This window comes from Notamacropus eugenii, chromosome 2, assembly GCF_028372415.1.
Source record: "Notamacropus eugenii isolate mMacEug1 chromosome 2, mMacEug1.pri_v2, whole genome shotgun sequence".
Taxonomy (NCBI): domain Eukaryota; kingdom Metazoa; phylum Chordata; class Mammalia; order Diprotodontia; family Macropodidae; genus Notamacropus; species Notamacropus eugenii.
Window position 1 is genome coordinate 524,758,954 of NC_092873.1, and position 24,345 is coordinate 524,783,298.

A 24,345-nucleotide genomic window follows, 5' to 3' on the forward strand; every position below is an offset into this window, starting at 1 on the left:
GCTGTCAGAAGTTGTTTCTTTTTGTTGGGGGAGAGCACAGGGGAAAGGCAGTTGGATTTGGAGCCAAGACTTGACTATGCTACCTACCTACCTGTGTGAGCTTGGGCACGTTCTGAAATTCCTCTGGGCTTCAGTTTTCCCATCTCTAAAGAGAGGTGGTTGGACTCAACGGCAGCTCTAAATCTGTCATCCTTTGGACCTAAGCACCAGCTAGAACTTCTGATATGAAACCTCCCACACACACCAATTCAGCTTGATAAACATCTCAGTGGGTTGTTGAGGTGGCTGAAAGGTTAAGGCACCTGCCCGCAGTCACACAGCTAGTAGAGGTCTGAGGCGGAGGCTGAACCCAGGCCTTTCTGAAAGTTGCCTTGTGTTCACAATGCTACCTACCCTCTTGAGGGTTAAAAAGTGATAACTCCAGCAGGAAAGTGTTCTCATGGGCAAAAGTGCTAAGGAGAGAGTGAAAGTTTCTGTATTTCTTGCTCTGAGGGATTCTTAGAGCATCCCAGGGACATCAGAGCACATTGCAATGGTCTTTGTTCCCAGATGTTTCCCCATCCTTTTTTGGATAAACAGGAGAAATCGCCAACTGCTAGGGTGTGTGGGGGAAGAGGATGCCTTTGGGACTAGGATACAATATGCAATTGAAACAATGCTTATTACGTGTGAACGTAGCTTCTATCTCCTGTTGCTGGTCAATGTATTGGTCTGCATCTCTGAAAGTCCATTTTAAAATACTCCAGTGTCCTTAGATAGTATAGCCAATGACCACTGAATAAAAAAAATTACTGTTACTATTTCATTTCAACCCATGAAATAATTGTAATGTAGATCATGATAACTGATATAATAGCTAGCATTTATACAGTCCTTTAAGATTTGCATAGCACTTTAGAAATATTATCTAAAAGCAAGTAGGTGGTACAGTGGACAAGGAGATGGACTTAAAATCAGGAAGACCTGAGTTCAAATCCAGCTTCAAATACAAAACATTTGTCTGCTTCAGTTTCCTCAATTGTAAAATAGGGATAATAATAGCACTGATCTCCCAGGATTGTTATGAGAATCCAATGTGATAATATTTGTGAAAGTGCTTAGCACAATGTGTGGCACATTGTAAGGATTATATAAATATTAGCTATTATTATTATTACCACTACTGCCATACAGAGACCTTACCACGGAAATTAGGAAAACATTTCTGATTGATCTCACTAGATGTGTCAAATTCACATTTGATATTTTTTCCTTCTTTTACTCATATTCATTTCTAAATATACTCCCCCATTCACTGAGCCTTCCCTCATAATAAAAATTTTAAAAAGAGAAGAAAGAAATTTAATAAAATCAATCTGGATACCAGCAGTAACTGTCACTGTATGCACTGTTCCAAGCCTATCATCCCCCAAAAAACCATAACAACAAAGAGACATTTTTCTTAGCTCTTCTCCAGGGCCAAGCTTGCTGACTTGCAGAGGTTTTTGTTTGTTATTATGGTAGTTGACGTAGATAATTTTCTTGGTTCTTCTGAATTCGTACCAGTCCTTCCATATCTTGCATTTCTTGATATTTTTACATTTATCGTTTCTTACAGTGTAGTAAGAACATCTAGGTGTTTTCAACATTAAATGCAGAGGCCTCAGGAACAAACATGCTTTTGTTGAGAAAATGTGGCTACATATGAGATCAGAGATTATCAAATTCAACTTTTCATTTGGCCAGTTAGAAACCTGAAGTTCAAAGGGGTTTACTAATTTGGTTGTTGGTAGTAGAGCTGTGATCTGAACTCTGATATTTGCAGAATCACAAAATTTCAGAAGTGCGAGGGACCTGAATGGCCATGTAATCCAACCCATACTTCAACGGGAATCCCCACTCTTTCATACCCCATTGGTGATCTTCCAGCCTTTGTCTGAAGACCTCCAGTGAGAAGATCTACTTACTCCCAAGGGAATCCCTTCCACTTTGGGATAGCTATGCTTGTAAGGGGCAGTTTCCCTTATATTAAACCTAAATCCCCTGGTTTATAACACCCATTCACTGGTCTTAGTTTTGCCCCTGGGACCAAAAAGAACAAGGATAATCTCTCATTCACATGACAACCTTTCATGTATTTGAGAGGTAGCTGTCATTCCCTGGTGAAGCCTGCTCCTCTCTAGGTTAAGTGTCCCCAGTTAAGTGTCTCAGAATTGCAGTTCTGGAATGGACCTCAGAATCCATCAAATAGAGACCATACCAGAACAAGAATGTCCTCCTATGACATATTGAACAGCTATTTGGCCACCCTTTGCTTGAAGACCTCCAAGGAAGAGAAAAAAATCACTGCTTCCCAAGACAGACTATTCTGCTGTTGAGTTGCTATAATTATTCAGAATTCCCCCCTCAAATAAAGCTTCAGAGTCTCTTTCCAATTTCTGCTCCAGATCCAGCACTCTTTCCAGGTATATATTACCCCTTATCATTTGACTTCATTCCCTATTTTAGATATTTCTCTGGTCAGTGACTTAGAAGATCACAGAGTTAGAGCTGGGAGGGAATTTAGAGACCCTGTAGTTCATTTTCCTCAATGGATATGTAAGGAAACTGAGTCCCAGAGAGAGGGAATGACTCACCCAAGGTCACAGCAATAGTAAGGGCAAGGACTGGGATTTGGATTCCGATTCTTTGGCTCTAAATCCAGGCCTTTGTTCACTCTACCACTCTGCTCCCCCATTGATTTTAGGGTGTCATGAGTAGATCAATACTGATATGACTTGAGACACAACAGGTCCATTTGAGGAGTCAGTCAAATTAAATCTCAGTTTCTAATAGACTTCCATATTCTCCATGAAGGAGAAAGTGCTTCATCCTGGAAAAGGTAGAACCAGTATCTTTTAAGAGAAATTTAAAGTGGAAGAGGAAGGAAAGATTAGGCAGATTGTTCTTTTAAATGGGTTAAGAGGATTGTATTATAGGCTTTGAAAGGGACTTGCAGATGTGATCATGAATCTCCCTTGAGCAATATTTGAGAAGACAAGAGAAGCAAGGGAAACCATCAAAAGAGAGAGGTGGGCAAATATCTCCTTTTCGAAAGGGAGAAAACATGTACAAATACGTAAACTCGATGTCATTTCTGATAAACTTGTAAAACTTAATGTAGTGAGGGGACTGGCCAATGAGAAGTCAGTCTTCAGAGCATGTTCAGACCTTCCTTTTCTGGTGGGTTAAACAGAGCATGGGATTGACTGACTCTTTCGTTAGAGGTCTTGACCGCTTATCAGATGTGTGTTACCTGGAGAAGAGGGTTCTCAACTCTTCTGCTTACTATCTGTGACTTTGGGTAAGCCATTTATCCTTGCTGAGCTCTAATTCCTCCTCTAGAAAATGAGAGGCAGGAGTAGGTGTCTTCCAAGAGTTCCTCTGGTTTTAAATCTCTGACTGTGACTAAGTACAGGTTGGACTGGATGTCCTCTGAGGTCCCTTCCAATACTGAGATTCTGAGAAGTTTCGTCATCCTTAGCACTTGCCAGATGCCATTAGAACAGGTCTGTGCACCATATTTCAAGGGAAGATATTGACAAAGTAGAGATAGTCCAGACTAGGACAACCAGGAAGATAAGTGGTCTGGAAACCATATGAGCATCCTTGTGCTTATGGAGAAGAAAAAACCTAATGGGTCTTATCTGCCTTTAATACCTGGAAGATTGCCAGGTGAGAGAGAAGGGAATGTCGCTGCAGAGATTAGAACAAAGACCAGCAGGTAAGCACTTAGGGAGGCAGATTGGGGTTTACTAGAAGGAATGATCTTATGGGCAGAGCTGTCCAACAGCGACAAGATTGCCTCCTGAGGTAGTGAGCTTCCCATTCTGCCAAGGGCTCAAACAGTGAGTGAATGGCTGCTTGTGAGAGATTCCTCTTTTAGGAAGGAGACTGAGCTATCTCTCCCGGGGGTTCTTCCCATCTCTGAGAAGCAGTGACCCTTTTTACAGCACAGTCATTTCAAAAGTTGGGAAATGGTTTGTCACTTTTTCTGTGAGTAATTTCAAACTTGCTGTCCATGTGACCTTATTCAAACTGATCACAAGCCAAAGTCCTTTTCAACAAATCCTGTACCAATGCAAAGAGCACTGGGTGGCAATGTGGCATAGCAGAAAGAATGCTGGCTTTGGGGTCATGCTTTCAAATCCTGCCTCCCATACTTGCTCCCCATTTACCTTGGGCATGGCATTGAACCTCTTTGGGACTCAAATTTCTCAACCCTAAAAATGAGGGGGTTGGACTCTATGGTTTATGAATGTTCCTTTTACCCCTAGCTCTGGGGTTCTGTAAATAACTACATTACAAATTCCAGGAATAGGAAAAGTCTTAGGATCCTCAAATTCAGAGTTGGAAGGGACCTCAGTGGTCATGTAGTCCAATCCAGACCCAACAAACAATCTCCCTTATGATTCGCTGATTGAATGGTCATCCAGCATTTGCTTTAAGACCCTCCACCCCCCTCTAGGAAGCTCCTTACACTTTTGAGTAACTCTAATCATTGGGAAGCTTTGGCAAGCCTCAATTTGCCTTTGTGAATCCTCCGGATTCTGCCCTGTGGGGCTGAGTAAAACAAGCCTAATCCTCCTCTCACATGACAACCTTTCAATACTCAGAGACAGCAATGGTGTAATCCATGAGCCATGTCTCTAGGCTAAACATCCTCATTCCCTTCCACTGAGATTCTTGAGGGCTGGATTCAGGGCCCTTCCCCATTCTGGCCACCCTTTTCTGGATGCTATCTAGTTTATCAATGCCCTTCCTAAAATGTGGTTCCTGAAACTGAACACCCTCCTCCACTCTTGACAATTTAAAGGAATTTGACATAGACATCAATCAGCAAACACTTATTAAATGCCTATTATGTGCTGGGCACTGGACTGTGTGTTCACAGATCCTTATTGCCAAGTAAGCTGCTTAATGAAAGATATTAAATGACATTTAGTGAAAGGCATTAAATGCTACTTAATGAAGTCATTAAATCAAGCTGAGATATGAACACTTAGCAATTCTGAACTCATTAATGTAGCTAAAAATCTAGTCTGAAGTTAAGTAAAGATTTCTACAAGTCATGATGTAAGAGCACTGGACCTGATCTCAGCACTAGAAGATTCTGTTTGTGTCACTGACTAGCTCTCTGACCCTGGATGAATTGCTTACCACGTTAGAGTCTCAGTTTCCCCATCTATAATACAGGGATAATAATACCATACTACCTGGTTTAAAGGTATGTTGGGAGGAAAATGCTTGGCAAAAACTTCAAGTATACATGAGAGTTACTGTTTTTCTGTTTCTTCTTCATTGTAGTGTCTCACGATCTCAGGGAAAACTACAAAAAATGGAAGGCAAAGAACATAAAGACAGGTAGAGACTGGGATGCAAAGTAAGTAGCTTGAGCTCTGACTGTGAATATCCAATAGATTGGAAGCTTCTGGAGGGCAGGGACTGTTTCCTTTCCCCCCTCCCCCAAGCCCAGGATAGGCACCAAAGGAGCTCAACTTGTTGACTGAATAGAGAGAGCGCAGATTACTCGTCTTTAAAGCCTTGTCATGTGTCACCTTTAACTACACTTGACAAACATTTATTAAGTTTCTACTGTATGCAGAGCATACAACTAGGTACTGGGGAGGGATAAAATGATGAAAGAAGACAGAATTTTTACCGTCACAGAATTCACTGTCAAGGAAGAGATAAAATTCATACATGCATATAATATACATTGAATGCAATGAGCATAATACGAAATGATACATGATCGGCGAATAGACAAACTTTCATGAAGGAATTGCTGTGTACCTGGCACCATACTAGGGGCTGGGGATTCATGGACAGAAATTAAGCATTTCCTACTCTGGAGGATGATAAGTATAAACTCTGTGTAAGATCTGAGGTGTTGAAGTCCTTACCAACTGAGTGAAATCAGGGAAGACTCTCTGGGTTGTTCTTCTGGCTGCTCAGTGGCCCTGGGCTTACTTAGGGTTGCCCACTTTTGGCTCTGGCTTCATGTCTTGAGCAGCCTGGATAGGAGACAACTCAGAGAGCCCCACTCAGGGAGGGGCCAGGGGAGGTAGGTTGGTCCTGGCTGACAGGTTGTTGATCACTGGAGATTCAAGAATTCTTACCTAAGACATCTGAGACAAGAGCCAGAGCTCAGATCCAGAAAATGAGCCAGAACATGTGGTGACCTCTGTAAGAGGTGCTGGAGGTGGGGAAGAGATGTAGGCAGATGGTCTGTTAGAAAGGACCTAGACTGCAGGCTTAGCTTTCTTCAGGCTCATCCATGTCCAAATGTTGGTCTTTGGGTTGCCTTTACCTAAGCTTCAGTAGGACAGCACCTTATGATTACCTACAGTTAATAGTATAATAGATTTAGAGTTGTAGGGACTTTAGAGGGTATTGAGTCCAGCTCCTTTATTCTACGAATGAGGAAACTGAGGTACAGAGAGGCTAAGTTACTTGTCCGAGATTATATGGCACAAACAAAGGCATGGGAAAGCATGGGATTTATACAAGGGATCGTGAGTGAGCAGCGTCATTATACTGAATTGTAACATGTGCAAGAAACTAGTCAGATAAAAACTAAAAAGGGAAGATGGGACATAATATAGACGACCTTGAATGTCAGTCTTTGGAGGCTGACCTGCATTTGATTGACACCAGGGAACCACTGGGCAGTTTGAAGCTGAGGAATGACACCTTCAGATGAACTCTCAAAAGGTTTCTAGTTAATGATGTCTAAGAGGCTTCAATAAAACATTTAAAAACACACAGAAGAGAATAAAAGGGTGTGCAGAGCGGGGCACAGGTGAGCAGGGTGGGCAGCAGCTACTGTTGAGCTACTGTGTTAAATGGAACATATACTTTAAAAATCAAACCATTCATGATTGCAATCCCAAGTCTCGGATATAATCCTCCTTTTCTGTTCTTTGTTTACGGAAATGTTTGTATTTGCTTAGGCTTGTCAAGTTCCTAATTAAAAAAAGAAAAGAAAGGCTCTGAAATGAAATCACTGAAACTGCAAATGTATCAATGTTGCTAAGAGCCAGGATAGACAATAGGTCTTAGCTTTAGCCTCTGGATCTTGCTTTCATGGCTGCAGACAAACATTTATTTGCCTATTTATTGTTTTTACAGAGCTCTCTCTGTAGCAGCTGCCTTAGAGCTAAGGTCCTCAGATGTCTTTTTCTTGAATTTTCACTTTCTAACACTTCAATATGGTCTTCTAAAATACCTCCTGGGTGAGCACCATGTGCTTTGGGCAAAGGGTTGTTAGAGTCAGGAAAAGCTAGGTTCCAGCCCCACTTTTTAATGCATACTGGCTGGGTGACTCTGGCCTGTCACTAAAGGTCTCAGTATCTAAGGAAACATTCTAATAAAACTTTGATTTACAGGTGAGTGGCTGACCCACACACATAGGTGGAGTTCCCACACTGGGAGTAACCTATGTCAATGAAAGCACAAGTCTGAATAACCATGCATGTTCTTCAATAGACTCATTGTTCAGTTGTGTCTGACTCATTTTGTTCTTATTTGGGGTTTTCTGGTCAAAGATGCTGGAGTGGTTTGCCATTTCCTTCTCTAGCTCATTTGACAGATGAAGAAACTGAGGTAAACAGACTTGCCCAGGGTCACACAGCTAGTAAGTGTCTGAGGCTGGATTTGAACTCAAGTCTTGCTGACTCCAAACTGCACCACCTCCAGTATTCTAGATTCAGAACCAGAGGCAATTCATGATATATAAAGAAAGAGTACTGAATTTGTCATTAGGGAGCCTGAGTACAAATCCCAGTGCTGCCAGTGACAACCTGTAGGACTCTGAACAAGTCACTTAGCCTGTTTCAGCCTCAGTTTCCTCATCTATAAAATGAGATTAGACTCAGGGCCTTTAAAGTCCCTTCCAGCTCCATCATCTGTGATTCCATGGCCCTGGGATCATCTAGTCAATGGATCCCAGCTCTAGAGCTTAAAGAGACCGCAAAGCCTGCCTCATCCCACCTCTTTATTTCACAATTGAGGGAACCAGAGCCCAGAGAAGCCAAACTGCCCAAGGCCACATGGGTAGTAAATGTTAGTAAAGAAGACCCCAACTACTGTGATCTAGAGAAGGTAAATCTGGACACCTTCACAACAGCATCATTCAGTACTTTGGATTTCTGCAGGACTCAAACCCTCCTGAAACCCTCCCTCTTTTACCTTTAATAGTATAATTCAAACTACATTTTCCATCTGATTTTCTTTTCTTGGTTGACTTCAGCAATAACTTTTCTTGAAGTCCAAATTGAAGGAATGCTTTTTTCCCCTCCTCTTTGATATTTTTCTGCTTTCAAAATGAATTAGAAGCAAGAGAGCAGCTTGTATTAAGTGGAACTGGAAGGTGGTACAAGCCTGCCCTTTCCTGACGGCCAGTGTGGGGCTTCTTTGAGAGTGGAAGAAGCCTTCTAGACGAGGAGGTTAATTCTTCTCCGACCCGACTTCCTTTCTGATTTCCTGTAACAGAACGGCTTTGTTTTATTTCTTGGCTAATCGATTCATTATGCAATCCCCCAGAATCCCCCATGCCCCCCAACTCAGGAAAAGTCAGATCTTGTCACTTTCAACTTCCCTGTCCACTTGGCCATGTGGCGGAGGCAGTTGTGAGCTCCTGGAGCCCTCTCCGGCTTCCCCTTGGGTTATTGTGAAGGCTTAGGACAAATTGCTGTATGCCTGATGACCCTGTCAGGGGAAAACTCTCACACTCAATGCCATCTGGTGGCTGATGAAAACCTCTTTGGAGCACTGTATTTTCTGCGTTTCAGCTGTGGATTTCATTAGTTAAAAACATACTCGAACTTTAGGCTGGCCAGTTCCTCAGTACTTTTCATGGGCTGACAGGAATATTCTCTTGTGGTTAGATTTTGAAATACAAAGGTCTGGTTATATAAGAAAGGTCAGAAGAATGTCAATATTCAAGACTGATCCCTAAATAAGAAAATAATTCATAGAATCACAGACTTAGAGCAAGAAGGGATGCTAGCAATCAACTAGTCCATACTTTGTATTCTATTTTTATGATTGAGGAAACTGAGGCCTAGAGAAGGAGATGATTGTTCCTAGATCACCCAGTATGTATTGAGTTCAGGTCCTTGGTTTCCTAATTGACAAGAACCAGCATCCTCAAACACTAATTAAGCACCTACTATGTGGCAGACTTTATGCTAAGAGCTGGGGACTCAAAGAACCACAGTCTTATTGATAACAACCATTGCTTTGCTTTGTTTTAGCCAGGAGATCTTGAGATGTTCCTAGATAGATTATGACCTTAATCATGCTACTCGTTACAGTAGTTGAAACAAAGAGATGCCAATAAATGCTTCTGATGACCACGTAAATTATTATTCAGGCTGTCTGTGGCTTGAATTACCTATATTTTATGAAACATAATTGGAAGACCCAGGCATGATGTAGTGGGAAAAGTGGGGAGGGGGACTTGGAGTCAACAGAGAGCAGGGTTCACATGCTGTCTCTGACAATGGATAAGCAGTATGAGCATGGGCAAAGTTACTGCCCTTTCTGTGCCTCAGTTTCCCCCAACTGTGAAATGTGAGTAAGAATACTATCCATGATGACTACTTCACAGGGTAGCTGAGCTGTCTGGGACCAGACTCTACCTATTGTGGGCCCTTTTCTTGGCCTTCTCTTCTCCAAACCACTTGCCATGGACTCAATCTCCCTCCCTCTTGATCTTCTTTCCATTGGAACTTTGACCTTGTTCCCTGGATGCTCCAAGTCTCATAGGTGAGCTTTGGTCTTGCTTTGCACAAATCCATCCTTCTTGCCGATTTGGGGCCTCCTCTTCACCATGTCTTCTCTTCTCCAACCCATTTATGCATTGTCTTTTCCTTTGGCAAGGAAGTGCCTTGAGGGTAGGGATTGTTTGTATTTGTATCGACAGTTCTTAGCACATAGTGAGAACTCTATATAAAGATTTGGTCTGTCTACCCTACCCCCCTTTCTGTCTCTCCTCTCTGTCTCTGTCTCTCTTTCTTTTTCTCCCCCTCCTTCTTTCTCCATATCTCCCTCCCTCCCTCTCTCCCTCCCTCCCTCTCTCTCTCTCTCTCCCCTCTCTCTCTCAACTTTGTTTAAAGTTTAAAGCACCATGCAGATGCAACTATTGTCACTAAAGGTGCCCTCAAAACAGGCATAAAATATAATATTTGTTTATTATAAAATCCTAGAATCTGAGTTGGATGGCACCTCAGAGCTCATGCAGTCCAAACTGCTTCTCTGATCCTAAGTTCTTCTCTAGCCTTGACTTGGAGAGGACTGTGGTGATGGTCTGTTTTCGACCACCTCTGGCCATCTAGTCCACTTAGGGCAAGCTCTATTTGTTGTGAAGAGGCTTTTCTCCCTCCAAGCCTGGATCTTCCTGTCATCAGCTCTTTCCACTTCTCCTCATTCCTTCCTTTAGAGGCAAAGGAAACAAGTGTGGGCCCTGCTGCTCATGGCAGCCTTTCCATCTCTCTCAGATGGCAGGCGTGTCCTTCCCAGGTTTTCTCTTCTCCACTCCTCCCCCTTGATCTTCTCATGACCTCATATCTAGTCTCTTTAACATCTCACATTTCTAGTTCTATGACCCAGGCTGTCAGACAGCTCCCCAAAATGCACCAGCCCAAGCTTAATGTAATCCTCGTGATATTGTTTGACCAGGATAGAGATAACCAGACTAGCTTCTTCCCAGTTATGGCCCATAAAGTTTCTATTGAAATGCACACACATATACATATATGTGTGTATATATGTATGTGTATGTATACACATATGTAGTGGATTTAATCATCACAATCTATGCAAAGAAAGAGGAAGAGGACAGTACTTATAGACTTCTGTCTGCACAGTTTGCTTTGTAAGAAGTATCTGTGTCCCTGGAGAGTCATCAAGATCAAGGACATGAAGAGTCAGACTTGAAGCCAAAAGGATCAGAGTTCGAGTCCTGCCCCTGGCACATACTGTTCCTGTGATCCTAGATGAGTCATTGACCTCTTGGTGCTCTAGGTCAATCAGGTCACACTCAGGTCTCTAATCTGTACAGAAGGATCCCTGTGGGTTCTTAGTTTTAAAATGTGATATAATCTGTTTTTATTATTTAATATTTATGTATTTTGCTAATATTTCCCAATTACCTTGTAATCTGGTTCTGGCAGCACCAAGAAGTGTGGCAAGTGGTAGGTGACAGGTGGCCTCTGTCTGCTGCCTCTTCTCTAGGCAATGATCTGAAATCATAAGCTGCAAAAGAGTTTCTGATTTGCCTTAATAGTGGGAATTCCTGATGTCGATGTAAGCGTAGGTCATAGATAGAGAGATTAGATAGATAGATAGATAGATAGACAGATCAATCTTATCCATACATCTTTATTTCCAAATCTATCTGTCTATCAATATATGGTTATGTCCATACAGATATATGTTTATACAGTATAATATATATCATACATAGTACATCATTATTTATTATTCCTCGCTCTTGATTCATCTTGAACTTGCAGTCTACCAAGGTCCCAAGATCTTTTTTCTCATGAACCATTATTGTCTAGCCATGTCTCCTCCATCTTGTACTTGTGCAATTGATTTTTACAAAGTAATTTGATGTCAATTATGATTTCCACATGGCCCCATTTAGACGAGAAACCCTGTAACAAGGACTAATCATTACTAAGTACAGTGTGGCTTGCTGCTGTTGAGTGATTCCAGTCACGTTGTGACTCCATTTGGGACTTTCTTGGCTTTTCCTTCTCCAGCTCATTTTTACAGGTGAGGAAACTGAGAGAAATTGTGTTGAGTGACTTGCCAAGGCTCATACAGGTAGTAAGTGTGTGAGGCTGGATTTGAACTCAGGAAGATGAATCTTTCTGACTCTAGGTCTAGCTCTCTATGCACTATGGCACCACCAAGCTGCCCCTACAGTGTGGCAAATGTCCTTAAAGGTACAAGAAAGTAGATACAATACCCATAACTCTTTCCTCCCAGGGTTATTTGGAAAGGTCAAATGAAGTAACGAATGTAAAGGACTGTGAGACATTTAAGAGCTTATCGACAAACATCAATGACTGCCAGCGTGATTCTGCTCAAATTCTTTTCTGATGCTGTGTCCAGGCAAGGAGGCATCTTTGGTTCCCAAAGGCCATGACAGGATAGGATCAGTCTTGAAGTTCTGAAATAAACAGCATTATTCATGCCAAAACGCCTTGAGGAAGTGTTGTGGTGTATTCAGGAAACCAAGAAACATCTTCTAATCCCTTAGTAATATCACAGGCATACAGAGTGAAAGTACAAACAGTCCCTGGCCTCAAGGAGCTCACACTCTAATGGGGAGAGAACATATAAATAACAATGTACACTTAATATACATAGCGGAGAAATGAGAGGTTAGCTCAGACAGAAAGCACTGGCTAGCACTTAGGAGTCTTGGAAAGTTTTCATGAAGAAAGCGGCCCTTCAGTGGAGTCTCCAAGGAGGAAAAAGGTTCTAAGAGTGGAGGTAAGGAAGGTTTCATCGCAAGAATGGAAGGCTGCTGACCCAAAGGTGTGGAGGCTGGAGATGGAGCTTGTCATGTGAGGAACAACAGACTAGCCAATTTGGCTGGACCATAGAAGGAATAGAGAGATAGGGAGTGCACCAGGTGGTAAAGAGCTTTCAATGCCAATGATATGTTATACTTGATCCTGGGGGTAATAGTGAGCCCCTAGAGTTTACTGAGTAGTGAAGTAACGTGCTTATATCTGCTGAGTGGAGGATAAATTGGGAGAGACAAGTAAGGGAGGCTAGCTAGGAAGGTGTTGTGATTGTCCTGGCAAGAGGTGATGAGGGGCTGAACTAGAGGAGGGATGATTGTGTGAGTGGACAGAGGGCCAGTATCTGAGAGGTGTTGTGTAGAAAGAAATGACAAAGCCTGGCCAGCTATGTGGGGATGACTTAAGGCTGATGCTGTGACTGGGAAGCTGGGAGATAGGGAGGACAGTGGTCCCTTGACAGTATTAAGAAAGTCTGGAAGAGAAGAGGATTTGGGTAAAAATGAGCCCTGTCTAAGTTTGAGTAGGACTCATGTGTTCTTAGAGGCTTCTTCCTGATTTCAGGGGAGTCTATACCACAGAATTATAGAACTTGATAGCTTGGAGGAACCTTATCAATCTTTTTTTCCAATCTCACAATTTTCAAATGAGACAGTGCAGGGAAGCTAATGTTATAATAACAATGACAGATAGCACTTAAGGTTTGCAAAACACTTTACAAACGTTGTCTCATTTTATTTTCACCACAACCTTTGAAAACAGGAGCTTTTATTTATGTCCATTTTGCAAATGTGGAAACTGAAACAGAGGTTAAATGACTCACCCAAGGTCATATAGCTGGAAACTGAGGCAGGCAGTGGTAAAGTGACTTGTTCAGGGATGCAGAGCTGGTAAATGTCTGAGGACAGATTTGAACTTAGGTCCTCAGCTCCGTCCATTGTGCTATGAGTGGAAAGCGGAACAGTGATAATCAGAGGACATGGCACTTTCAGTTACTACTTGCAGGACTTTGAGCAAGCCACGCAATCCTCTGGGCCTCAATATTTTCATCTATAAAATGGGGAGATTGGACAAGATAAAGGCCCTTAGGTCCCTTCTAGACCTCAATCTATGATCCAAGGAAGCAAGTGATTTTTAATTCTTTTTTTCCCATAAGAATGATTCAAGTTGAACAAAAGTTGAGAGTTGATATTTTCTAACTTGCTTTGGTCTTAGGTGGCAGGTGTGTAGAGCAACATCGAAGTATTGCTCCATATGAGATCAGTTTGCTCAACTTTACAGTAAACGGATTGGACTAGATGACCCCTGGAAGCACTGAAATGGATGTGGGTCTGGAGCCAGAGTTCCTTGGTTCCAATCCAAGCTCTGCTACTTTCTTTCTGTGAGACCTTAGGCTAGTAATTTAACTTCTAGGGGCCTCAGTTTTCTCATCCGTAAAGCTCAGTAGGGAAGACACTGGACTAGATGACCTTCAAAGAGCATTCTGCCTTAAATCTATGATCCTATGAAGTTGTGAGTCTGACCTGGTCTTCTTATACCATGGTTTCTGGCCCCCAAAGTCTAAGTCTTGGGTGCCATCTTGTGGCAAGAAAGAATCATATAAAGACTAAAAATGTTACAAGGGACCTTGGAGGGCATAGGATCATAGATTTAGGTCCTAGGGAGTCATCTAGGAATGTAATGATGAGGGAATGTAAGCCCAAAGGAGCTGTGACTAGCTCAAGATCTCCCAGCCCTTGGAACCAGATCTTCAAATGCCCTTTTCAGCAGGGCAATATTCTCAAGAATCATATCAGTACCATCCTGATGCGCAGCTATTTAACATCTTCTTGGACATTCCCATTGACAGGAAACTCAGTCCCTTGGGAAATGAGCTGTCACCTTGTTGGACATCTTGAATCATTGGAAAGTGCAGCTCTGAGTCAAGCTGAAACAGGCCTTCCTGCAACTTCTCCTGATTAGTCCTTCTGCTCTCGGGAATCACACCTCTCCCTCCCCCCCCCCCCAAAAAAAAAATCCCTACTCTTTCTAGATGACATCACTTACCTTACCTTGTGGTTGCAAGCATCAAATGGGATAACGTAAAATGCTGCAATGGTGGATGATGTGAGCTTATTATCCTCCAAATGCGAATCCCCTCCCTTCTTGCGACCTTGGATTTACCTATTTTGTGTAGGTGTATTTGTTCTTTCCATTTTTATTGTAAGTTATCATACTTAATTCTTAATCCCACAAAATTATTAATATGTATTTATTACAGGTGTACATATATGGGAAGATAAGAGTGCATGTATATGTGTATATGTATATGAGTGTGTGTTTGTGTGTGTATATATGTAAATATGTGTGTAAATGTAAATATATGTGTGTGTATACTTGTAATATAAGCCCTTTGTGAGCAGAATTATTCCATTCTGTGTATCTGCATTCCCAGGCTTTGCACAGTGCCTGAAACACAGAAGGTGCTTAGGAAATATTGGTTGATTGATTAAGTGCCCTGCCTAGAGTCCCACAGCTTTTCAGTGGCCGACGGGGAATAAAGAAGCTAGCCTAGCACTGTGTCCACATCCCACTCCTGTCTGGGATTTCCTGTGCCATGGTCTTAGCACCTCAGTGGACAGTTCTCCATGGACTGTGAGGTCTGTTTGCCTGAGGAACTCACTCTTTTGTTTACCTGGGTTTACTCTCTAAGCCCCTTAGCAAGTGAAAGCTCCTGCTTGGGGCACTTCTAGTTCCTCAGCTAATTCCCTGCTTCCTTGTGCCTATTGACTTGACTCATGCTTGGCCAGTTGTTTTTGTAAATCCCTATAAAAAGAAACTTGGAGACTTTCACTCTCTGCATCTTCCTTCTGATATCAAACAGAAGACGTCAGTGGGGAATGACTAAATAACTTAGAGTATATGAATGGGGTGGGAAAAAATGAAAGTGATGGTTTCAGAGAAACCCAGGAAGACTTAGATGAATTTGGAAAGACTTAGAAGCTGATCACTGCGGTGACCAACCGAAATTCCAGAGGAGTCATGATGAAACATCTGACCCACTTCCTGACGGAGAGATGACTCATTATGCAGACTGAGGAATATTTTTTTGAACATGGCCAAGACAGGAATTAGTTTTGCTTGACTATACATGTTTGTAATGGATTTTGTTTTTCTTTTCTCAATTGGGAGGAGAGGGCATGGAGGAGTTAGGAGGGAAATAAAATAGAATTGGATTTTCATTGATTGAAAAAATTGTTGTATGTAGGGGAAAAAACCCTATGATCCTTAGTACCTTCTGTCTTTTCTGTACTTTTCAAATACTTTCTGATATAAAAAACGTACTTTTCAAGTATTTCTCAGACACTTTGCCACCATCATGCAGAATCAGAAAGGAGCTGCAGAGCACCAAAGGCCATTTGTTTCATGAGTTGTCATGGCCAAAGAATTCATAGCCCACTGACTAACTTCTTGATGATGGCCTTTCCATACCTACCTAGATTTGTCCTGGGAAAGCCAGTGAAATGTATTACTGGGATCACAGGAAATTATAGGGGACAAAACAGATGGCATCAATTATATAAAGATAAAGATTATTTGCACAAAGCATCAGGAAATAAAAGAATGGAAAAAATGGAAAACATTGGAAAAAATTTCTAGTAAAAGATGGGTGTAAAAATTCTACTGATTGGTCAAAAGAGACAGAATGGCATGGCTGATAGAAAGTTGACCTCAGAGTCAGGTTCATCTTATATTGCTAGTAAAGCTGAAAATTCCTGCAATCTTTTTTTTTTTTAACATTATGGCATTATAGGAGTATATTAGAACAGCTAGATGGTTCAGTGAGTAGAGCATCATGCCTGGACTCAGGAAAATCTGCATTTAAATCTGACCTCAGACACTTATTAGCTGTGTGACCCTGGGTAAGTCACTTAACCTTGTTTGCCTCAGTTTTCCTCATCTATACAGTGAGCCAGAGAAGAAAATGGCAAACCACTATAGTATCTTTGCCAAGGAAACCCCAAATGGGGTCACGAAGAGTTGGACACAATTGAAAAATGACTGGACTGAACATGGCATTATATGATAAGAAATGAAAGATAAGACATGAAACTTGTTTTCTATATCACCTGGTTATCTATCCATAAAGACCATAGACTCAAGATGTTATAGGCATTGAGAACATCTTTAAAAAATTAATTCACAAAGGCAGAAAGACAATATATTGTTCCACAATTGGGGACTATCTGTGTGTGTGCTCGCCCTTCATTGCCGAAGAAGACCGTGCCATCAGAGAAATGATGACATGATTTGCACTTGACTTTTTTGTTTTGAATGAGGGAGGGCTGGGTAGGTCACCAGCTTCACTTCTCCTCGAGAGTCATCTAAATCCAATGACTAGATATTTATCAGGATGACTGGAGATGACCCAGGAGGAGGCAACTGGGGTTAAGTGACTTGCCCAAGGTCACACAGCTAGTGAGTGTCAAGTGTCTGAGGTGAGATTTGAACTCAGGTCCTTTTGACTCCTGCACTGGTGCTCCATCCACTGCACCACCTAGTTGCCCTTGGGGACTATCTAAATGAAATGAAATGTGATAGAGGAACATAATAAATCATTGTTTCAGCATAAGAACTGAGGCATACAAAAATTACAGAAAGTATAGGAGGATCTTGTGAGATTTAAATGACCTGATTGTGACAGCAACTTATCTTAGGATACACACAGAAGAACATCAGAAGGGAACGTGGACACGCATGGGACTTTTCATTACTTGTTTGTCAAAATGAATATATACTTAAAAAACAAACAAAATTAAAGAATGATTGTTTCAGGTTTTTTAAATTATCGTGTATGCAAATGTTTGTTGATGAGCCCATATGAACTGTTATTAACTGTAGGTGTAGTTATATGCCTGTAGAAGTGAGGACTCAAGGGGAAGGAAGATATGAAAACTGTAGTCCCATACTGAAAGAGGATTTGGAGAAAAACAATTAGATTTGTTCTGCTGATACAGACCCAGGACCAAATGGCAGACATTGCCGAAGTAGATATGGGCTTAACTGAAGGAAAGATTTCCTAACAGTAAGAGAATCTCTAAAGAGAGATGTGCTGCCTTAGAAAGGAGAGGTAGAAATAGGTTCCCATTCATTGAAGGTCTTCATACTAAGATTGAAAGACTAGTTTTAGTGATGACAAAAAGGGAACTGGGGAGGGAAGGAGACATGTTCAGGTATTGGCTGAACTGAGAGGCAATGTGGTGTAGTGTGTAGAGAGCTGACCTTGGAGTTAAGAAAGTCAGAGTTCAAGTTATGCTCTGACATATACTGTGACTGTGGTCCTCTAGGCAACTCTCGGGCCTGTATGTTGTGGAAACAGTGCCAGCCTCTGTTGGTAGAGGGAGCTTTCTCACCTGGAAGGAAAATAACATTGAACTTATAGGTCCGTATACTCACTGATTGGGCTAGCTGACCTCTAAGATTCTGAAATTCTAGAATGACCTTATATTTCTTACTCTTGAAATACTAACTCTCTGGTTAATTCCCATCCTTTGTTTCTTAATGATCATGCCATTGGAAATCACATGGAAATAACTGGATTTCATACTTGCATTAGTTCAATCACAGTGGCGATACAACTTTCAAAACTTCACATTCCAGGTCATTTCTATATTTTAAAAAAATATTGTCCATTTTAAAAAAGATACATGAGTTAGATGGTCAAAGAATATGAACAAGCAGTTTTCAAAGGAAGAAATCCAAACTATTGATAACCATATCAAAAAAGTCTCACATCATTAATAATTAGAGAAATAAAAATTAAGCAATTCTCTCCTCCCTCATATCCAACATATTGAGAATGTCGATTAAAAACAAAGGAAAATGACATGATGGAAGGTCTGCAGGAAAAAGGGCACATGTACACTAGTGATGGGACTGAAGATTAGCCTAGTCATCCTGGAAAGCAGTTTGGAATTACAGCCCCAAAGGTATTAAGCTATTCAACTGCATATACTTTTGGCCCAATATGCTACTATTATGCCTATAATGGAAAAAGGTCAACAAAAGAGGAAAAGAACTTAAATGTACGAAAATATTTCCAGCACCTCTTTTTATAAGTAACAAAGAACTGGACAGTTAGAGAGTTCACATCAATAGGTAAATGGATTAATAAGTTAATAATATTGTGTCACAAGAAAGAGATGTCATCAGAGAAAACTGGCAAGACTTTTATGAACTGATGCAGAGGAAAGCAAGCAGAAGAATGGTTTGTTTAATAATGATATTGTAAAACTAAAACTTTGAGAGGTTTGATAACTCTGACCAATGCAATGGCCACCATGATGCCAAAGGACTAGTGATGAAACATGCCCCACTACCCATCTTTTGACTGAGAAGTGATGGACTTAGGGTAATGAACGACACTTTTTTTTGACATGGCCAATTCAGGAATTTGTTTCACTTGACTATGTATATTTGTTATAAGAATTTTGTTTTTCTTCTTCAATGAGGGAAACAGGTGGAAGAAAAAAAGGTAGATTTTGGTTAATTGAAAAAAATTAAAATTTGGACAATTTATTTTTCTCTTTCTAGATTTCAATCCATCATGGCTAGAATTGCTCGGGAAAATAGGTTACCTACAAAATTAGACAGAAGTTTAATGCAATCCATCAAGAATGCACAGATCTGCACACCAGGTAAATTGAATCCAATTGAACTTCTTGTATGTAGAACTTATGAAACTAACTTACCCAAAGGGAAATTGAAAGGTGGCCACTCACCATCCTATTTGTCCTCCTCTGGATCCTGACCAGTTTGTCAATGTTCTTCCCAAAATGCCACCCCGAGAAGTGTTCCAAGAACACAATATATTACAGATGTGGTTTGGCCATGGTAGAGTACAGGTCCCTATGATCTTAAACAATCTGTCTACTGTGCCTCTATTAACAAAGCTTAAAATGGAATTGATTTTCTTTTTGGCTTCTCCTTCATACTTGTGTGCCTATATTGAACCTGCTAAAAATCCACTGGGTCTTTCTTTCAGCGTTGCCACATCTTTCCTATCTTACAGTCAGGAAATTGATTTAAAAAAAACCCCTCAAATGTAAGTCTTTAAAATCAAGTCTAAAATCACATCTTGTTAAATTTAGCATATCTTTTAAATAACTCTTGGGATCCTAACCTTTTATTCCAATGTGACAGTCATCTTTCCCAGTTTTGCGTCACCTGCAAATTTGATCTTCATTAAAAATTTTGATGAAATGTTGAACAGTGCAGAGTCAAGGACAAATCCTTGAACCATTCCAGCAGAGAGGTCTTTAAAAGTTAGCATTGACCTATTAATAATAGCTCTTTGGTTTTAATCATTCATGTGGTTATGAATTCACATAGCCATAATGCTGTAACAGTCATAAAAACACCACCTGTGATTTCATTATTCTTAGTATCTGTACCTTTCTTCCATTGGTACCATTGGTGCCTTTGCAAATCACTCTAAGCAAGTTGTAGTCATTTGATTTAACAAATCTTGAGAGATGCTTTGTTGAGTTCAGGATTCATTCTGTCAAACGACAGAAAACTTTTCTCTTAGCATAGAATATCAGCAAACTACGATTTCGTTCCTCTTCGGGGAGGAGGCACCAATCAGCACAACTCTTACTCTTACCTCTCACTTGGGCTTCCTCACTGGCCTTCTAGCTGGGTTCTCACTTCAGATCTCTCCTCACTCAACTGCTCAGATGGTTCTTCTGAAGTGAGGGTCTGACCATGTCACCACTCAAAAATCTCCAGTGACTCCCTGCTATTTATTTGCAGGATCAAATATAAACTGTCATTTAAAGTACCTTCCTACCTTTCCAGTTTTCTTAAAGGCACAGTAGGACACAGCTATGTTGGCTTGGTCCTCATACCCAATAATCATGCCCTGTCTACAGACCTTGGCATTGGTGGTAACAGTTTCTCTTTTACCCAGGAACCCTGAGGGTCTTCTCCCAGCTTGATTCTTTTTTTTTTTTTTTTTTTTTTGATTAAAGGGGCCATCCCTTGAGCAGCTACTTAAAGAAGCCATTCATTGAATGGGCGTATCTCACTCAAAGTGAGAATGCTATAAGACCTAGGCCTGAAAGGGCCAGGGTCTCCCATTGCATCCTGGGCCATCTCCAGCCATCCTGATGAATATCAGGCCTCTGGATTCAGATGGCTCAGGAGGGGAAAGTGAGGTTGGTGACCTTGCACAGCCCTCCCTCACTCAAATCAAAGTCAATTGCAGGTCATGTCATCATCTTGATGTCGTTGCACCCTTTGAGAACAAAGGACAAAGACAACAGTTACTCTTGGGTAAGCCAAGGGCAAGCCACCCTCTAGATCACTGGACCACAGCAGGTCCATGTTAGAAGGGACTTCAAAGTTCATCTAGTGTAGCCCACACCTTACCAAGAACTGCCTTACCAACATACTAGGCAAATAGTCATCTAACATTTACTTGAAGACCTTCTATGACCTTCAAAGACCTTTGTTAGCCTTCGAGGCATTCTGTTCTATTTTTGACTCTAAATCTAAGGTCCTTTCCACTGTACCATGTTAGGAAGCATTTCTTATAAGCAAACCTTATTTTGCCTTTTTTTTTTTTTTTACAATTACATAGATCTAATAGGAAGTAATCTCAAAGTCTATCTAGGCTAACCTTCCCCTACAACTTTACAGAAGAGGAAACTGAGGCACGGAGTGGTTAAGTCTAATTCCTTAAACCTATCTGAAGGCAGCTCTCTTGCTTTCTCCAGCACTGAACACAAGAGGGACTAGGGAGCAAGAAAAGAAAGGCCCTTGACCTATCAGGGCTAAGGTGAGCTTGCTGCCTATGATGGTCTGAAATATTTCACAAGGGCCACCGTGCGATCAACGGTCCAAGTAGCTGAAAGATAATACATTGCTCCATTTCCTAAGGTCATTGCTGCCATCTGCTGGTGGCTGCAAAACATGATTTTTCAGTAAGGAGTGCAAAGAATCATATGTCAATAGATGATTTCTCTCTACTTCTGGCAGCCTCTAGTCCCTGGGCAGAGCCCCCAAACCAACACTCCCCATTTCTCAGAGGCACTGTTAAATCTTGTGAAGAATTTATGCACACATCACTTGTCATCTGAGTGTAACTTGCCTTTATTTTCACCAGAGAGATACTCTTGAGAAGTTGCATAACAATTTGTTTTTTTAGAAATCCAAATGACACTATAATTCTCCAGAACAGCCCACTTTAAGAAAATCTTGTGCTGAATAATTTTGGAAATCAAGTAACTGAAGATGTAGCTGTAGAATATTTGTAGAGCTGTTTGGGATTGGATGTGGATATAATAATTGACATAATAGAATGCTATGTATCTGTTAGCTATTATTATTCTTTGGATTTCAGCATTTGGCAAGGTCTTTCATATTTTCCTTGTGTAGTAAATGTTAAGTGTATTGCAAATGCAGAATTCATCGACGTGGAGTCAGAAATTGCTTGTTGCTTGATTAAGATGGTTCAGAACCAAAGAGTAGATGTTAAAGAGTTGGTGTTGATTTGAACTTCAGTGGAATTCATTATACATCTGTGCTTGGCCCTGTGTTGTTCAGCTTTTTTCCCAATGACTTTGATTAAGACATAGGTCAGTTAGTCAGTCATTAGCATTTATTAAAAACCTACCAGTAATATGCCAGGCAGTCAGCTAAACTCTGGGATACAAAGACAGGCAAAAGGCACTCCCTGCCCTTGAGGAACTCACAACCTAATGCCATATTTGGCATGCTCATCTAATTTTAAGATGATACAGAGGAGATAGTTATTACATTGCATGCTGCTATCAGAATCAAAATTAGTTCAGGCATCTCTGAATAAATACTGTAAAATACAGGGAAATGATCTAATACCTGATGAGAGAGAGGATCCTGTGGAATTTCAAGAAGATATGGAATTCTAACACACTGTCTCTGAGTGGTTTAAAAGATAAATGAGAATTGTGAGAGCAGACCCCAGCAAAATAGAAAAATTTGAATTTACAATGGAAAGACTCACAGAAGAAGCAAAAGAGAGAACAATAATTTGGTAATACAAATGCACAGAAGTGAAAGACAACTTAGTACAGAAGCACAAAACAAAACAAAACGAAGCATTAAAACAACATATGCTCACTACACAAGCAAAACCTACTGAAGTCAAAGACAGGATGTTTTTGAACCTAAAGATCATAGGCCTCCCAAAAATATATGACAGGACAAAAAATCTATACCACTATAATGAAAGAAAGAACAGATGAGGAGAACTTCTAGACACAGAAAATCAAATTCTAATTGAACAACTGCACAGATCTTCTCCAGAAAAATCACAAGGCTGCAAATTCCAAAACACAGTAATTTAAAAATTTGCTTTAGAAACGAGTTCTGCAAGCCATTAGAAAGAATCTCAAATACAAAAGAAAGGAATACAAGACTATTCTGCACTCCCTGGAAAAAGGAGGAGATAATGGAAAATATCTTCTGAAGAGTCATGGAGCTCAAGATGCACATAGCCCAGGAAGACCTAGCCTACAAATCTGATCTTAACCATGAGGACAAAAGATGGACTCTTAATAATAAAGAAGAGTTTGAATTATTTTAAGAAAGAAAACAAGAACTGGAGAGATTATTTGTTTCTCAAATGGTCCAACCAATAGAAATGCGGGAGAGAATGAATGTGATTTACAAGGAAAGCAACAGAAACAGAGTGACAACAGAAAGACCAGTAAGTAATTCTTTTTAAATGTACTCAAGTAGACAGGGTGAAGGCAGAACTCTGGTAGAGGTAATAGTGAAGAGGCAGACAGGGGCGTTATGGACAGAATCTGGTGACAGCCTGTCTACAGGTGAGTCCAGGACATAAAATAGACTAGATGACCGATGAAATCCCTTCCATCGTTGAGATTTTGTATTCTCTAACACTATCATTTTATGGAAACTAAAGTTCGCAGTTAAGATGGCTCAGCTGATCTAGGGCTGGAAAGGACATCAGAGATCATTCCATCCAACCTCCTCATTTTGCAGAGGAGGATACTGAGTAACAGAGAGGTGCAGTCATTCAAAGGTGGTATTCAAACTCAGACCCTGACCCTCTAATCTGGCTACTTTTCCTGTTGAAAGATAGAATAGGAATGGATAAAAAGACATGAACATCTCTGGTCTCAGTCACTTACTAGTTATGTGACCCTGGACAAGTCACTTAACTCTGCTTGCTCCAAAAACCAAAAAAAGACATGAACATCAACATAACAGCAGACCAAAGCAACCCCAAAATTGCCTTAATCAGCAAATACTTGCTTACTTGCCAAGTGAAGAGAAGTGGAAGGAAAAGGCAATGATGACTGAGAAGATAACTGACTTGTAAAATGTAAGAGAGAAATATGGTCGAAGATGACAAGAAATGTCTCATAAAGCAGAGAAAACCAGCTGAAAGGGAGTTTGATAAGCACTCCAGTTCAAGTTGAAGAAGGATGCCCTATAGATGATGAGATCCTCCAAGTCTTCCTTTTTGATGATGACATCATGCTGATTGCACCAAGCCCTGGACCTCCTAAATGAGATTCATACACATCTAAAGAATTTGGCTTAATTATCCTCACAGGAAAAACCAAGTGGATGAAGAATGCCTGTCTTCTGGTCTCTGACCTGCAGTTGGATAAGCAGTATGTAGAACTCATACATAAGTGTAAATCTTTTGGACAGACATTGAAAATAGACTTTGATTTATGTCCACAATTGAACATGATGAGGAGAGCAGCAAGATGGCCATGGGGAA

General features: G+C 40.8%; 1 protein-coding gene across 3 annotated transcripts in view; it reads left to right on the forward strand.

Moving 5' to 3' along the window:
• The window catches only part of UBE2U (ubiquitin conjugating enzyme E2 U), an 82,718-nt gene that overhangs the window by 53,518 nt on the left and 4,855 nt on the right, over positions 1–24,345 (forward strand). For all 3 annotated transcript variants that reach the window (XM_072649733.1, XM_072649734.1, XM_072649731.1), the window contains 2 exons: positions 5,326–5,401; positions 19,137–19,240. In XM_072649733.1, coding sequence (XP_072505834.1) covers positions 5,326–5,401; positions 19,137–19,240 — 180 coding nt within the window. The remainder of the gene's footprint in view (positions 1–5,325; positions 5,402–19,136; positions 19,241–24,345) is intronic.